Source organism: Zingiber officinale, chromosome 5B, assembly GCF_018446385.1.
Source record: "Zingiber officinale cultivar Zhangliang chromosome 5B, Zo_v1.1, whole genome shotgun sequence".
Classification (NCBI taxonomy): Eukaryota; Viridiplantae; Streptophyta; class Magnoliopsida; order Zingiberales; family Zingiberaceae; genus Zingiber; species Zingiber officinale.
In genome coordinates, this window is record NC_055995.1 from 63,318,660 (window position 1) to 63,333,492 (window position 14,833).

The 14,833-nt window shown below is 37.9% G+C and overlaps 1 protein-coding gene across 1 annotated transcript; it reads right to left on the minus strand.

Annotated features, from left to right (window-relative positions):
• Positions 1-7,109: 7,109 nt before the first annotated feature.
• LOC121984453 lies at positions 7,110-8,723 on the minus strand. Its single transcript, XM_042537384.1, has 2 exons — positions 8,151-8,723; positions 7,110-8,055 (listed from the first exon to the last, which is right to left on the minus strand). Exons 1-2 carry the CDS (start codon positions 8,689-8,691, stop codon positions 7,451-7,453), a joined length of 1,146 nt encoding a protein of 381 aa, XP_042393318.1. The 5' UTR covers positions 8,692-8,723; the 3' UTR covers positions 7,110-7,450.
• Positions 8,724-14,833: the final 6,110 nt, after the last annotated feature.

Here is a 14,833-nt window from a genome sequence, read left to right on the forward strand (position 1 = left end):
AAGCGGCTGGGTAAGGATAAACACAACATAGATAAAGTTTCAATCAGGTGTTGCTATATTAGCTAACTAGGTGCCTAGTAGGGATCCAGACGCCTCGATTGGTCAAGTCAACATCAAAGTAGGATTGGATAGGGGTTGTTGGAGGTGCCCTATGTCGATCCATGTGCATGGATAATTCTCAAGCTACATACAACGCAAAGGCTTCATACAACTTATTCACGCTCAATTCTACACTTCTTCTACTACAAATACACTACAACAAAAATAACTTTTCGCAGCTTGCTATTAACAGTGTACATTAAAAGTACACTGTTAATAGTATTATTAACGGCGTGCATATTGATGTGCGCTGTTAATAGTATAAACTTGAAGAAGGAAAAAAATTACGTCTAGATATTAACGACGCACATTAAAAGTATGCCATTAATACTATAAATATTTAATAACAATAACGGCGTGCAAAAATAGGCACGCTGTGAATACTTTTTTTAATTATCAACGGCATGCAGCATGCTGCGATTAGTTTAAAAAAATAAGAAAAAAAATTATTGTTTACGACCATGATTAAAAGGAATGTGTTTTGACCGAGCATGTTTTGACCAACTTCAAATTTTTTTTAAAATTATAGTTTAAAAGAAAGTTATCTTTAAAAAAATTAAATTTAAAAAAAAAACACATGATTAAAAGGATTACGTGGTTAAAAAAATAAGTAAAGAAAAACTTAAAGTAAGTAATTAAACAAAAATGCAATAAGTAAATAAAAAAACACAATTAAAATAAAAAAAACGCCAGGTTAAAAAAATAAGCCGATCAAAGCCGAAGCCATCGCCGCACAACTTTCCTCTCCGCAACAGCTCTCTGCCTCTCTTCACTACCGTCGTCGGACTCCTCTCTACCTCTCCACACTCACCGCCACCAGCCGTAGGACTCCTCTCTGCCTCTCCGCACTAACCATCGTTGACCGCACGACTCCACTCTATCTCTCCACACTCGTCGTCGTCTGCCGCAAGACTTCCATCCCTCTGATGGTAGGGTCACAGCAAGAGTAAGCAAGCCCTCTGCTAACCACTCCACAATCTGCATCAAGCCAAATGCTCAAAGCTAAAGGTAACCCTAATCTCTAAGTCCCTAAACTTATTGCTTTGCCCGCCTATGCTCCAATTAAACTTTTTCTTGGTTTTCTTTGTTGTAATGGATGTAGACTCTCATTAAGGAAGACAGGTGGGATGAGTATTATAGAAAAAGAGTTATGAATGATGATTATTGCCTCTTAAATTCTTATTCTGGATTTTGGTGAAATTGTGATAATGCCCAAAAATTTTTTCAATTTTCTTTCCACTATGCATGTGTTAGCACTTCTTGTTCATTCTTCCACAAGTTGAATTGTGATGTTAATTATTTGATATTCACTTGACATGTATAGTGCAGTCGTTCTACTTATCTTCTCATCTTTAAAATACAACAACAATTTATTTACAAAAGATTCAACTTCTTTTGTTGTGTGCACACATTTCAAATTCTTGAATATCAATTTGGAGTTCATCAGCGATGGCAGTATAAATTTCAGTCAAAAAAATATAAACTCCTAATTTAATCAATTGACCACTCATTTCTTATTTGATTTTTTTACAAGGGCAGGGAATATTGCAACGTAAACTGCATGCCATGTACTATTCTACTCCACCTTGCAATTCTTTTCCCCTCTATTTTAATTTTCAAACCGTAGAAAAAGCATTTCTGGTTAGAATTAATTGATCTTGTGTGCTACATGCATATATTAATACTTGTGAGTTGGTACATATGTTCAAGCTGTTTTTTCTATACCTCCTTGTACATGTGTTCATGCTATTTTTTACTTGTGAGTTGGTACATGTGTTCAATTTCATGGTTGTCCATCTATTAGCTGTTGCATGTGTAACCTTAGTAATTTTTTTCAAAAGAAATAGAACTTATTAATCACTGTTATTTTGAATGTCCTTAACAAAACACAACTATCTAGAATAACAGTCAAGGGAAAGGAATTTCCAAATTTAATTCGAATTCAATTGATGCAACCGGCTGTAGCCGAATGCACAAATTTAAGAAATGTCTTTGTTGTTAAGCATATATTTTCCATATGTTTCCTAATACCATCAACCATTTTAATTTCCAAATGTCTTTGAATCTTATTCCATGACAATATTATGGCATACAAAAAATTGCAAATCTTATACTTTGTTGTGATGCCTGTGTCACCAGTTGTTTTCCCCTGGTTTGTAATCAATAAGTTACTTGCCGAATTCACACTAGTTATTTCAAGTGCTTAATTTACCTTATATCATACTAGTTATAAAAACAAAATGGAACGATGTGTCACCAGTAGTCAAGCTTTCATGCTGTGGATAAAAAAGTTTTCATACCTTGTGTCACCAGCAGTCAAGCTTTCATGCTATGGATAAAAAAGTTTTTTTTGTTGCAAAAAAAAATACTATAATGCCCACCAGAATCTCAAAACATAACTAATATTGTTGATGATGCAATTAGCATTGTGTTTGGCAAGGAAGCTCGAGGTAGAGTGCGCGGATTGGGCTTTGGAGTAACACCATCGAAAGTTGGAGCTTCTATGCAACAAAATGAAACGGTTCAACAACTTTAAACTATCGTACAGAATGTTCAACAATAAATGCAAGAAATGAGGCAACAAAATCAACTAGAAATGCAAGAAATGAGATCCATGTTTTCACAAAGTATGAGGCAACAAAATCATTCGGAACAGGTTAGTAAGTAAACAACATATATAAAATAAGTTTGATATGTATACTTAAATGCTTTTGAATTATCATGATGACATTGTTTGACACTATTTGGTTGTAAAATTAGATTGCTAGTGGTGTCATTTGTAGTGGTATTGGGAATGATTTTGGTAGCAATAGCGATATCAATATTGATGTAAAAAAGTGGTGGTTTTGGTCATGTTTTCTAGGTAATTATCATAAATTATGTATTTTTAAATCACAAAATTGTTATAAAAACATACATGATTGAATTAATAACTTTGTATTGTTTATTTACAGTCAAATTTGAGAAATGTGAGTCATAGAGACATTTGTGCTAATACCAAATGTAAGCTGCTTCATTGGTCTATCGATGAATTAGTTGTTACAGAAGGTCGAATTACATTCACAGATCCAAACACAAAAGTGTATCATATTATTCTTGGTGGATCATGCTGGAAAGTTTGGGTTGATAAGGTTTGGTGGAAAAGGTGGACCTAATTCGACCAAATGATGAAATGCAATTTCTCAATGATGCAATAGGAAGCACGGTCGCATAGTTATCTAAATTTATATTATTGTGTGATTGATACATACTATACTAATTTGTTTGGATTGTAAGTTTAATTGTTGTTATGTAATTGCTAGTTTGCTAGAGATTTCATATTTTGTTTTAGATCTTTTGAATTTTTTGGGTATAATGAAAAACTATGACTTTTGTTAATTTTGTATGAATTTGATTTGCACTAAATTTGTTGTAAAATTTTAGTTTATTATTTTCATCAAATTATTTTTTTTAAATATAGTTAAGACTAGCAACAGCGTACGTTTGCACACTGCGGATAATATTTTCCACAGCGCGCAAAGCACGCCATGGATAATTTATGACTTTCAACAACTTTTAATTGTGCAGCGCACAATGCGCGCTACGAAAAGCGAATTTGCGCACTGCAAAAAGTCATTTTTGTTGTAGTGATAATTGTTGTGCTCAAGCTACAACGATGCAACAATGTCACGACATCGCTACAAGATCAAACGAGCCTAACATCTTGGTAACATTAGTTGTTTGCCTACTTTTTGTATTCATGTTCTTTGTACGCTTTATCTTGAGGGTTGGTAAGATTGTTACTGAACCTAATTTTTGTAAAAGAAATGGATTAATAGTCATTGCCCAACGAAAGTAGTCAAATTGACTACGTTCCTTAGAGTAGTAGCCACAAGGCTGCGAATTAAATAAAAACTACTACGTCTTTTCAATTTACTTTCCACTACTAGACTTTAGTCTTTCGAGCAAATTTTGAAAGCGTATGAAGCACGCTATTCATCCCCTCTAGCGCTTCTCAGTCCAACGATAATTATTCCTAACACTCTGATATGCTTGGATAAATATTCAAAGATAATTTTCTTGATGAAAATGAGAAAGAGTGTTAAAACAAGAAGAATGTGGAATTGAGGAGTAGATTTTGATTCATGGTTAAATTTTTAATCTCATGACTTAGATTTTGTAATTTTCTTTGAAGGGGAGGTTCACCTTAAGGCATGAGTTAGATATGAAAGGGGGAGATTTGGAGAATTTAAGGATTGTGCACGCTAGGTTGAGTATTGGATGAAGTGGAAGGTATGCAACCTTCATTTGTGAGAATTGGATAAGATGAATGAGTTTTAAGGAATGATTTTTCATATATGTCAACAGGGGAGAATATAGTGTTTAGGTTAAGAAACTTTTATTCATGTTTTGGCATGAGAAGAGGAATGAAGTAGGATTGTTAGGTTAAAGGTTTAGCCGAACTTAAACATATTGTCAAACATAAAAAATAGGGAGATTGTTAGTACAATCGATCTCTGGTCAAGATTGACCAGGTTGGCCAAGCTAAGTTCACTCAAGTTGGGGTTTAAAAATTTGATCAATATGTTAGTTGGCTGATACATCAAGTAAGTTGAGGTTGAGTAATTACTTGACAATCGATAAATATGCTAGTTGGTTGAGGAAGAGTTAAGTAGGTTAAGGTTAATGGGATACCTGATGGTGGAAAAGTCCAAGTGGGTCATAGTTGACCGGACACTTATTGATGACAGAAATTCTGATAGGTCAAAGTTGATCGGATGCTAGGTAATGATAAAGTCCCGTTACGTCAGGGTTAACCGAATGCTAGGTAACAGGAAGTCTCGACAAGTTAAAGTTGATCTTATGTTGAGCAATGGAAGTCCTGATAGGTTGAGGTCAATTGGATATCAGATAAGATGAGAATTAAACTTAGTAAAGTTGAAACAGGAGTATTAGTCGATTAATATTACATATCAATCGATCGATGGACTCTAAATCCTGAAATTGAGGTTTGAGGTGTTTTTTAGAGTTTGCTATAGAAACTAGGGTTTATGCTACAGTAACTAGGGTTGCTACAATGTTAGTGTTTACTGTAAACCCTAAATCCCCAGAACATAAGGTTTACTATAGTAACTTTAGGGTTTGCTACAGGAACTTAGGGATTTAGGGTTTGTTGCTACCGTATTTTCCCTAAAGTACCAATCAATTGGTGATTTCTAGTAATCAATTGGTGAGACTATAGCAGCGAACATAATGCTTCCGAATCGATTTGCCTATTCGAATGGAGGTAAGCAATCCATTGGTGAGTCATAAGGTAAAAAAGAGTTATTCTACAGGTTTAAATGGTTGGATTCAATGTTAATCAATTGGTGAAGTCTAGCAATAGGTGAAAATCAGCCCGAACAACAGTCTTATAAATAGGATTTTAAGGAGGTTTCTTGGCGCCAGTTCTTGGAGATTTTGAGGCGAAGTGTTGGTGTATTTCCGGATCACCAAGAAAGCTTTCAAAGCAATTTCTTTATTGTAAAGTGGTTTTCAATTTCATTTGTATTTGTATTTGTTTTTCTTTTGTGTTCTTATAAGAATAAGTTTGTAAAAGGCTTCTCCGTCTGTGAAAGATATCCAAAAAGAAAAAGTTCATAGTGGAGGGTGATCACTAGGAGTAGGCCTTGAATTAGTCGCCTAAGAGGCAGATACCAAATAAATCTCGGAGTTGTACATGTGGTGTCGATTTTGGATTCAAGTTTTCATTGTGTATTTAAACAACGAGCATAAGATCGAGACAAAGCAATCAGAGCTATTCACCACCTCTAGCTCACACAGGTCCTAACATGCAGGATAGATTTGGGGTTAGAATTGGATCAGTAGTATCAGATAGTTCATGATCAAATAGGTAGGATCAGATATGATTTCATCGATTCGAACACGAATGTCGGAAACAATCTTTTAAAGACTTGTTGATCTGGCAGAATATTAAGAAATAGATAACCAAAACTCATAATTTTAAGGTAAGGAACAAAAGAAAATATTCGCGATGATTAAAATTGTAAATATCAACTAAATAAATGTTTTAAATAGTCTTGAAACCTTAGATACAAAAAAATAACCCTAATATAATGATAAAAATTGTTTGATGTTTTAGAAAAGACTTTAAACGATATATTTTTTTACCTAAGACTAGGCAGTTACATCCGTAATAAATGTAGATCTCTGAACGAGTTTCGATTTAATATATTATATGTTCTGTGTTTTAATTAGAGTCAAAAGTTATGACTTCTCGAAGTATAGAATCGTAGGATCATAGAATCATATTGACCCCACCGATCATGTACGCCCAACGATCATGCTCTGATTTCACTATAAAATCCAATTCCAATTGATCCTGGATCGATTTATTACTTCTAGATTGTAGAATCATACTATCATAAGATTCAAATCGTAATTTTACAAACCATGATTGAACCCATCTCAAATCTCTAGAGACAAAAGAGTTCCCACTTGACGTTTGCTCTTCTTGTAAACCAAAATATGTTTCATCATCTAAATTAAGTTGAATGTTTCAAATGCTCTAAGAAGGTGATAAATCCGTATCCGAAGGAGAGGAAGACTCCACAACTATTTTTAAAAGATAAAGTCACTGGTGTGGTGTGGTATGGTAGTAAAAGTTGTATTCTAGATACGAATATTTTAGAGGTTGAGTTTTAAATGTGTGTAGTTGTATTTCATATTTACCTGGTAGATAAACTACCAGACCAGTTATCTTCAAAATTAGTTGAGCGAAGCAGTTTCTACGTTTCGACACCTGAATTGCTAAAACAAATTGCCCTAACATCCAGTATACGTAAGAGTATACTTTTATACATATTATTTTCATCTCTCAAACTATGAACTCTTTTTTATTCTAAAATTACATAGTATATAAACGAAGGCACCTGATTATTATATCATTTGAGTACACAACTTAGGATAATTTTGCATGAATTATAAATATCATTCATAAAAAAAATTAATTATATTGGAGGCACCTGATAAACATTTATAGTCTTTAATTCATCGCAGTAGAAAACCACAAGTAACGACACATTTGCTCTGACAAAGAGAGAGAGAGAGAGAAAGAGACACACACACAGAGCAGTCCTCCTCATGACTACATACGATAGCTACCTTCCAAGCACAAATGGGTTCCAATGTTTCAGCAAGATAGAACATAGAGATGGACATTGACATGGATACAAACTCACAAGCTGGCGTCTGGCAGCTTCTTCGATGCCACATTGCTTTCAGCATAATTTAATCTGTCACATTTGTTTTCTTTTTCAGAAGAACAAATCTAAAGCATCTTCCGTCGTCTTTGTCAGATCCGAGGACAAATTCACAAGGAGCAGCACTGATAGATGACCACAAAGCAAGGAAGAATCGCTTTGGAACTGAAAACAACTAGTTCATCCAAATTGGAGCAGCCAGAAATGGAATCGTACTCCTGATCTCCGCCACAATAATCCTGGTTCCTCACTCTCCCTGCTATTACTCTGCACACCAGCATGGCGATTCTTTCTTCCTCCTTCGCGAAGAATCGAGCGGCATCGTGAGCTCTGCCGCTGGTGGCCATCGTCGTTATTCTTCCACTCGAATTGGGCTTGAACCCGTCCCTTATGATGCTGCAGAGGTTGCAATGGGGAGCGATGTCGCACAGCGTGGTGGCTCCAGCGAGGCCCAGGGAGCAGGCGAAGGTGGTGCAGTGGAACCTCATGAGCTCGTTGCCGTCGGCGGTGGATCGCGGGTGCTTCTTCGCCAGCTTACCGGCTTTGTTCTTGATCGAGTCGCGGTATTCTTCAAACCTCGAGGTGGTTTTGGAAGTGTTGCGGACCTTTAAGATCCTCTCGATCTTGTAAGATTCTGTTCGTTTCTTGCGCCAACTCGATTGGAAGATGATCTCCACTATTTTTCTGCCGGTGTCCTCCGGACTCAACTCTGAAACTGAGGACAAAATTAAATTAAATTAAATTAAATTAAATTAATTAAAATTAAAACGAAAGAAATGAAAAAGTGATCTTTGATGAGTAGGTATATACCTGCGTGCCTTATGGCAGTGTGAGCCTCCAAGCTCTCTGCTTTCAGGAAGACCTCGCCGCAGTCGGCGCAGGCGAAGACCGTCGCCCTCACGTTGGAGTACCTCGGCGTGCCATTGATGGGGTCGACCACCATGTGACACTCGTAGCAAACGGAGAGCCGCCCCAGTGCATGCATCCCCCGGAATGAGCCTCCGGCCGGCGGCGACGAAGTGGAGGCGGCTATCGACGCCGGCGAGCGAGAGATGGAATTGTAAACTCCGGAAGTCGTCGTCTTGCAGGGCTCGGGGAGAGACAGCTCCCGCTCCGGCCGTTGGAGGTCGCGGAGCTTGCAGAAGGAACCGGAGCAGCCGATTCGCCGGCGCCGGCCCCGCTTAGCTTGGTGGAACTTGTATACGAGGAAGTCTCTAAGAGATGCCACTAGATGGCGAGGGGAGTGCTGCAGCTGCTGCTGCTGCTGCTGCTCGGCGGCCATGAGCTTTTGCTTCTGGTCTGTTCCTACTCTTTTTGGCTTTGGCTGGATGAGTTCTCTGGCTTCCTCCATTGTTATTGTTATTGACAGGAGCTCTCAATTCGCAGCTGCGACACGACACGAGGAGTATTTATAGAGGATAAAGGAAATAAATAATTAATTAAAATTGCCATTTTCTTTTCGTCGTTTTTTTTTTTTTACTGGGATAGAAGAATATTTATTTAATCATCGAGACCCCCGGTCTCCCCCATAGAGATGGATGACATTGTCCCAGTTACCATCATGTAGCTGGCTAGCCTATAGACGCAAGGGCGGCCCGCACTCTACGGGCTCATAAAAGCTTACGAGGTGACGACAAAAGCAATTTAACTTTTTGCGGAGAGACAAGTAATGACAATTTGGAGGAGAGACAACATAAAAAAATCCAATATCCAAAGCCACTAAAATTTTCCATTAAAGAAACAAATCTTTACAATAGGTCACAGTGGACATTCGAACCAAGGGCGTCCTACTTTTATTTTTTATTAAAGGTATATATTATTTTTCCAGAACATCTTAGAAGATTGACTTTTTCTAAATATATATTTTTTAAAATTAATAGGGTCATGAATTAAGAGTTTATGAGCATCTTGGAATCCAAGAGAATGAAAAGAACTTACTAGGAAGGAGTCATGAATTAAGAATTTTTAAATATAAGGAGATTAGGAGAGCGAAAAGAATTTATTAGATTTTATTTGAACTAAATTTGACTTATTTTTAGGTCTATGAATGAATTTTGATCCAAACAAACTGAAGACCTAAATGCTTTTAAAATTTTTAACATGGATAAAATCAAGAGAGTGCAAGTGTTTCCGTTAATGAATCAAAGTGTTTATCTTTAAGATATGATACCATGTCAAAAGAAAATATAATAATAAAATTTTTAAACAGTTTGCAGACTAATAAGGTCATAGTTTCTTTAGACTAATAAGGTCACAAGTTATGAGTTTAGGATTGATCCGGTAATGATTAGGAGTCTCATCAAAGTTTAGGAGTGATCCGGTAATGATTAGGAGTCTCATCAAAGATAGGCCAAAATAAAGAAGATCAGATGATGCGGAAGATAGTTAAATGAGATATCCAAGTCCACCAAGTAAACCATCTACAACCGAGTCGACCAAGTACTATCGAGCGGACCAAGTACTGCCGAGTGGATGGTACCAGCTTGAGAGACAAGTAAGTTGGACCTTTGCCAGCTGGATAAATTTCCCTCCGACCACAAAGAAAGATAAGCAGCCACTAGTCTTGCCAACCAGGCAATAAGCCCGGTCAGACGAAGATAATTGAGGACAGTCGGGAAGCTCTAAACGAGACGAGCCAACATACCTAATGGCACTACCGAGCGAGTGAAGCCCGGCCGAGAGAATGTCGGTCGACCAAGTAGGGTCCTGCCTGTTGGAACCTTAACGTCCGCTAGAGGGGGGGAGGGGTGAATAGCGTCTCACCCAAATCATCACTTCCTACACTTGTTAGTACGCAGCGGAAAACAAAATACAAACTAACAAGAAGAAAACTAAACCCTATAAATAATAAGGAAAGACAATAAACTAAAAAACAAACCCTAACACAAGGCGTTTACATGATTCGAAGATTAGGGCTCCTACTCCACGGCAGTCCGTAAGGTGGACGATCCCAATCCGTCTGTGGATAACTCCCCGGAAACCTTCGGCTAGCTCAAACTTTCTTCTCGGTGGAGAAATCTCATCACAATCTTGATCCAAACACTCTTAGATCACAAGAAGAGCTTGGAGGCTTTAGAAGACTACTAATAGGGGTTAACCATCTCTATTTCGTCAACCATGTCCAAGTACCCCGAGCTCTATTAAATAGAGCTCAAAAGGAAAACACTAAGCTATTTTCCTACTACTAGTCGATTGGTGTATGCACCAGTCGACTGGTCCTTTAAGTGAAGTCGACCGTTACCCAACCGTCGGTTACCAATCGACTGCTACAGTGTATCATTCAACTGCTACAGTGTACCAGTCGACTGCTACAGTGCTGCTACAGTGTCACGACTGTACTGCTACGGTGTCGTTACAGTGCTGCTACAGTATTGCTGTAGTAAATCCTAAACACATAGGATTTTGCCCCGAGTACAATCACTCAGCACTCGTCCTCACCTGACCAACCTAGACCTAGCCTTCTAGCCTCCTCCATCAGCCTCGTGTCCCTCGGATATCTCCCCCATCCTTCACGTCTTACCTTCTGGAGCTTCCTTCGGCCTTGTCCATATTATCGGGTCTTCCTTTGCCAAGAGGCTCCTCACCTCCGGGACTTAATCCATTGTCAAGCCACACTTGGACTTACGTTGCCAAGACTACATGCTTGGACTTACACCGCCAAGACTCATCCTTGGACTTTCCTCCTTTGCCAAGATCACACTTGGACTTTCCTTGTTGTACCTTATCCTGCACACTCACAATGTATATCAAATACAACAATAAACCTAACTTAAACCTTTGCCCAAAAATCAAAACCTAGGGCACTTAGATTGCTCCAACAATCTCCTCCTTTTTGATGTTTGGCAACCCGTTTAAGTTAGGGAAACATAATGCAATAACAATGCAAATAAATATGTAGATCAGCTCATGCATAAATAATGGAACCTAAATCACTAGGCTCCCCCTTGACCTAAGCTCCCCCTTGAGGTAGGATTTCTTGCAAAGGTGTGTAGGTTTCCCACTTAAACCTAAACTTCTCCCTCTTTGCCATACATCAAAAAGAGCTCCAACAATCTCTTAATTATTGGACTATTTGACCTCTAATGACCATAAACATCATGTATTAATCTCTCATAAGATTATATACATGTTTATCATCCTTTTGGTCACTTTCTAATGCTAAAAAACACTTCCAGCCTAGTATCAGTTGACTGCACTAGGTACCAGTCGATTGTCCCCTTTGATTTCAACTCACAGAGCCCTCTGTGTTCGAATTACACTATTACCAGTCGACTAGTATCAACACCAGTCAACCACCCTCATTAAAATGAGCTTACAGAGATTCTGTGCTAAAAAATATTGTTACCAGTCGACTGGTAACTGTACCAGTCGACTGGTACCCTATTTATATAAAAATCAACCTTTTCTAACTAACTTCAGAAATGCACCAGAAATTATACAAATCTCCAAAAATTCTCAAATTTTGTGGAGAAGTCTATTTTAACCTTGTCTACTTGGGAAAATATATATATAAATATATTTATCATAGATCCCAAGAATGACACAAAATTCAAAACTATCTAAATGGTTCAATTGAACCCTTGACCTAAAGTCCTAGTTTTGACTTCCTCTTGATGTATCTGCCCATACTAAACCACAATACTTCCCTAACATGGGTTTATATGGTATCTATACATCAAAAACTAATTTTCATGCAATATGACCCCAATGTTATATTTTCATATATGAAACTTAACCTAATTGTGCCAACCAACTACAGTAGAGACTCAAATCCATCTCTAATTCCTTTGGCACATATTGGTTCACTTGAGATCATTTATCATATGTCCCAAATAATCTTTGAGCTCCCCCTTGAGCTCGTAATCTTATCCACCGCCATAGGTGACTTATCCACTATGGCTAGGCCACTTCGGTGCACCTCGGGTGATACTTGGCCTACAAAACTCACCTTCTTAACCTTAGACACCTTGTCTTTGGTTAGTTTCTTCTTGTCCTTCACCTTGGACATCTCATCCTTGCCATAATTATATGTCACCCTAGCATATTCCTTCTTATTGGCCTTGGATGACTCTCCCTTGTCCTTGGTCACACCTCCCTTACCAATGTCATGTGCTACCTTAGCACTTAACCTCCTTTTGGTCTTGGAGGGACCTAATCTGACTTTTTTGGGTCTTTGACCACCCAAATACATGTCAAGTCCTTCAGGTCCAATAATGAAACTCTCTAGGACTTTCTCCATTTTCTCAAGCTTTGCCTTCAAGGCTTGATTTTCCAACTCTAGGGTTCTAACCCTAGAGTTAACATGTCCACCTTGGACATCCCTAGACCTATCCACCTTTCTAGGCATATGTCTCCCTTTCTTGGAATTAATGCTTAGGTTTTCACCTACTTTCTTTCCCTTTGGCAAAGTGGTTTGGGTCTTATTAGGTCTACTCTTACTAGATTTAGCATGAATAGGTCTCCTAGAGTTATCTCCTATATTAACCCTATTCCTATCATTATATTTAAATCCATGATTATGCTTGGGTAAATAATAAAAATTATTTCTAGCATGCATGGAAGAATTTAAATTTGAACTTGAATTTAAATTATGATTTACCTCCCTTACCCTTGAAGCTCTCTTCTTCTCCCACTTCTCAAGTGTGCCAATTTCTTGAGCTCTCCTCTCCTTGGGCACTTTGTGTGGTAGTGTCCCCACTCACCATACGTGAAACACCTAATGTGATTTTTCTCCTTCCTAAAACTCACATTAGTTAAATCAACCTTGTTGAGTGTAGGCTTTACCTCCCTTTCCTTTTGGAGCATTGGACACCTACTCTTGTAGTGTCCCATCTTACCACACTCAAAGCATTTGATGTGGTCCTTTGTGCTCTTCTTGGTAGTTGACGTGGAGGGTTGAGCTTCCGAGATCTCCTCTTCCTTGAATTGCTCTTCTTCCTCTTCACTTGAAGATGTGGACGGTTCCACTTCTTCCTCCCTTGATGATGTGGATGATACCTCCTCATCTTCCTTCTCCTCCTCGGATGTTGAACCCGTGTCAACATCCGATTGGTTCTTCTTTTCTTAGACCAATGAGTCATTCTCCTTGGGCTCCTTCTCTTCTTAGATTTGTGTAGGACTCTCATGAAGCACAATTACCTTTTTCCAAAGGTCACTTGCGCTCTCGTATTCACCTACATTCAATATCGCATTAGGAGGTAATAAATTAATTAAAATTCTAGTTACCTCCTTGTTCGTCTCCGATTGTTCCCTTTGCTCCTCGGTCCAATATCGACGTCGGAGACGCTTTCTCTTCTTGTTTGTTGGAGCTTTAAACGGTTCCTCCAACGCAATCCATTTGTTCCAATTCATTTGGAACCACATCTCTGTTAGAGTGTATACTAAAAGTCTAGCTTTTGTATAAGCATTTATTTAGAAATAAAGAATCACAGTGGTCAATATCTACATTTATTTGTTAAATGTAATTTGTTCAATTAATTTATATAGTAGACAATATGGTGTGTGGTGTCACACACAGAAGATCATGTTGTCGGTTCTTTATAAATTATAAACAGTTGCTCGCGACTAAGATGGGAAGGAACAAACCATTGAAGTAGTCATAGTGTAATTAAGTATTAGTTTATCTTAACTAATAAATTACACTAATACACTCCAAGTGTATTGAGTAGGACCATCTTAGATAAGTTCTTTTTTACTGACTTTATAAAAGAACTACATCTTAGTTGTTATGAAAGTGTGTGCTCTTAATCTTAATATAATAACAAACACATATATTTAGTATTTATTTCTTTGACTTATCAATGGGTGAGATTTAACTCGATAAGTCAATAAGCCCAATAAGTTGGGAAATGATATTACTTATAGTGTGTGTTGTTGATTATAGAAGGAATCTGTGTCCTATTTATCTAGGTTGAGAATGTCCCCAAGAGGAGCTCATAAGGATTGTCATGTTAAACTCTGTAGGTGGACTTAGTCCGACATGACAATGAAGTTGAGTGGTACTATTCTTGGAGCTAGATATTAATTAAGTAAGTTGTCAGTAACTAACTTAATTAGTGGGCATTCGTAATCTTAAACACAGGGAGATTAACACACTCATGATAAGAAGGAGCCCATAATGTAATTTGAGATTGGTGCGGTAGTGCGATAATAACTCTCTAGTGGAATGAGTTATTATCGATGAACTTGAGTTGTGTGTTCGGGGCAAACACGGGATACTCAAGCTCATCGGAAGGCTAAAACCAATTTCTCCTCTAGGTCCCTATCATAGCCTCATTAAACCCTCAAGTCCATCCAAAGAAAGACCCATCTTGGTGTCCAAGAAGGGGGCTGTTCCATTGCTTGGTGACCAAGCAATGGCCGGCCACATCTCCTCTCAAGAGGGCCAGCCCTATGCTTGGTGTCCAAGCATAGGAAGGGCCGGCCACAATATTTCAAATAGGAAGGGGTGTTTTGAATTTTTAAAATCTTCTCTTTGTAGAAAGCTACAAGTT

Coding starts and splice junctions, on each gene's coding strand:
- LOC121984453 (XM_042537384.1), bottom strand. CDS start 8,691: ATGGAGGAAGCCAGAGAACTCATCCAGCCAAAGCCAAAAAGAGTAGGA. Junction 8,056..8,150: donor CACTGCCATAAGGCACGCAG/GTATATACCTAC, acceptor TTTTGTCCTCAG/TTTCAGAGTTGAGTCCGGAG.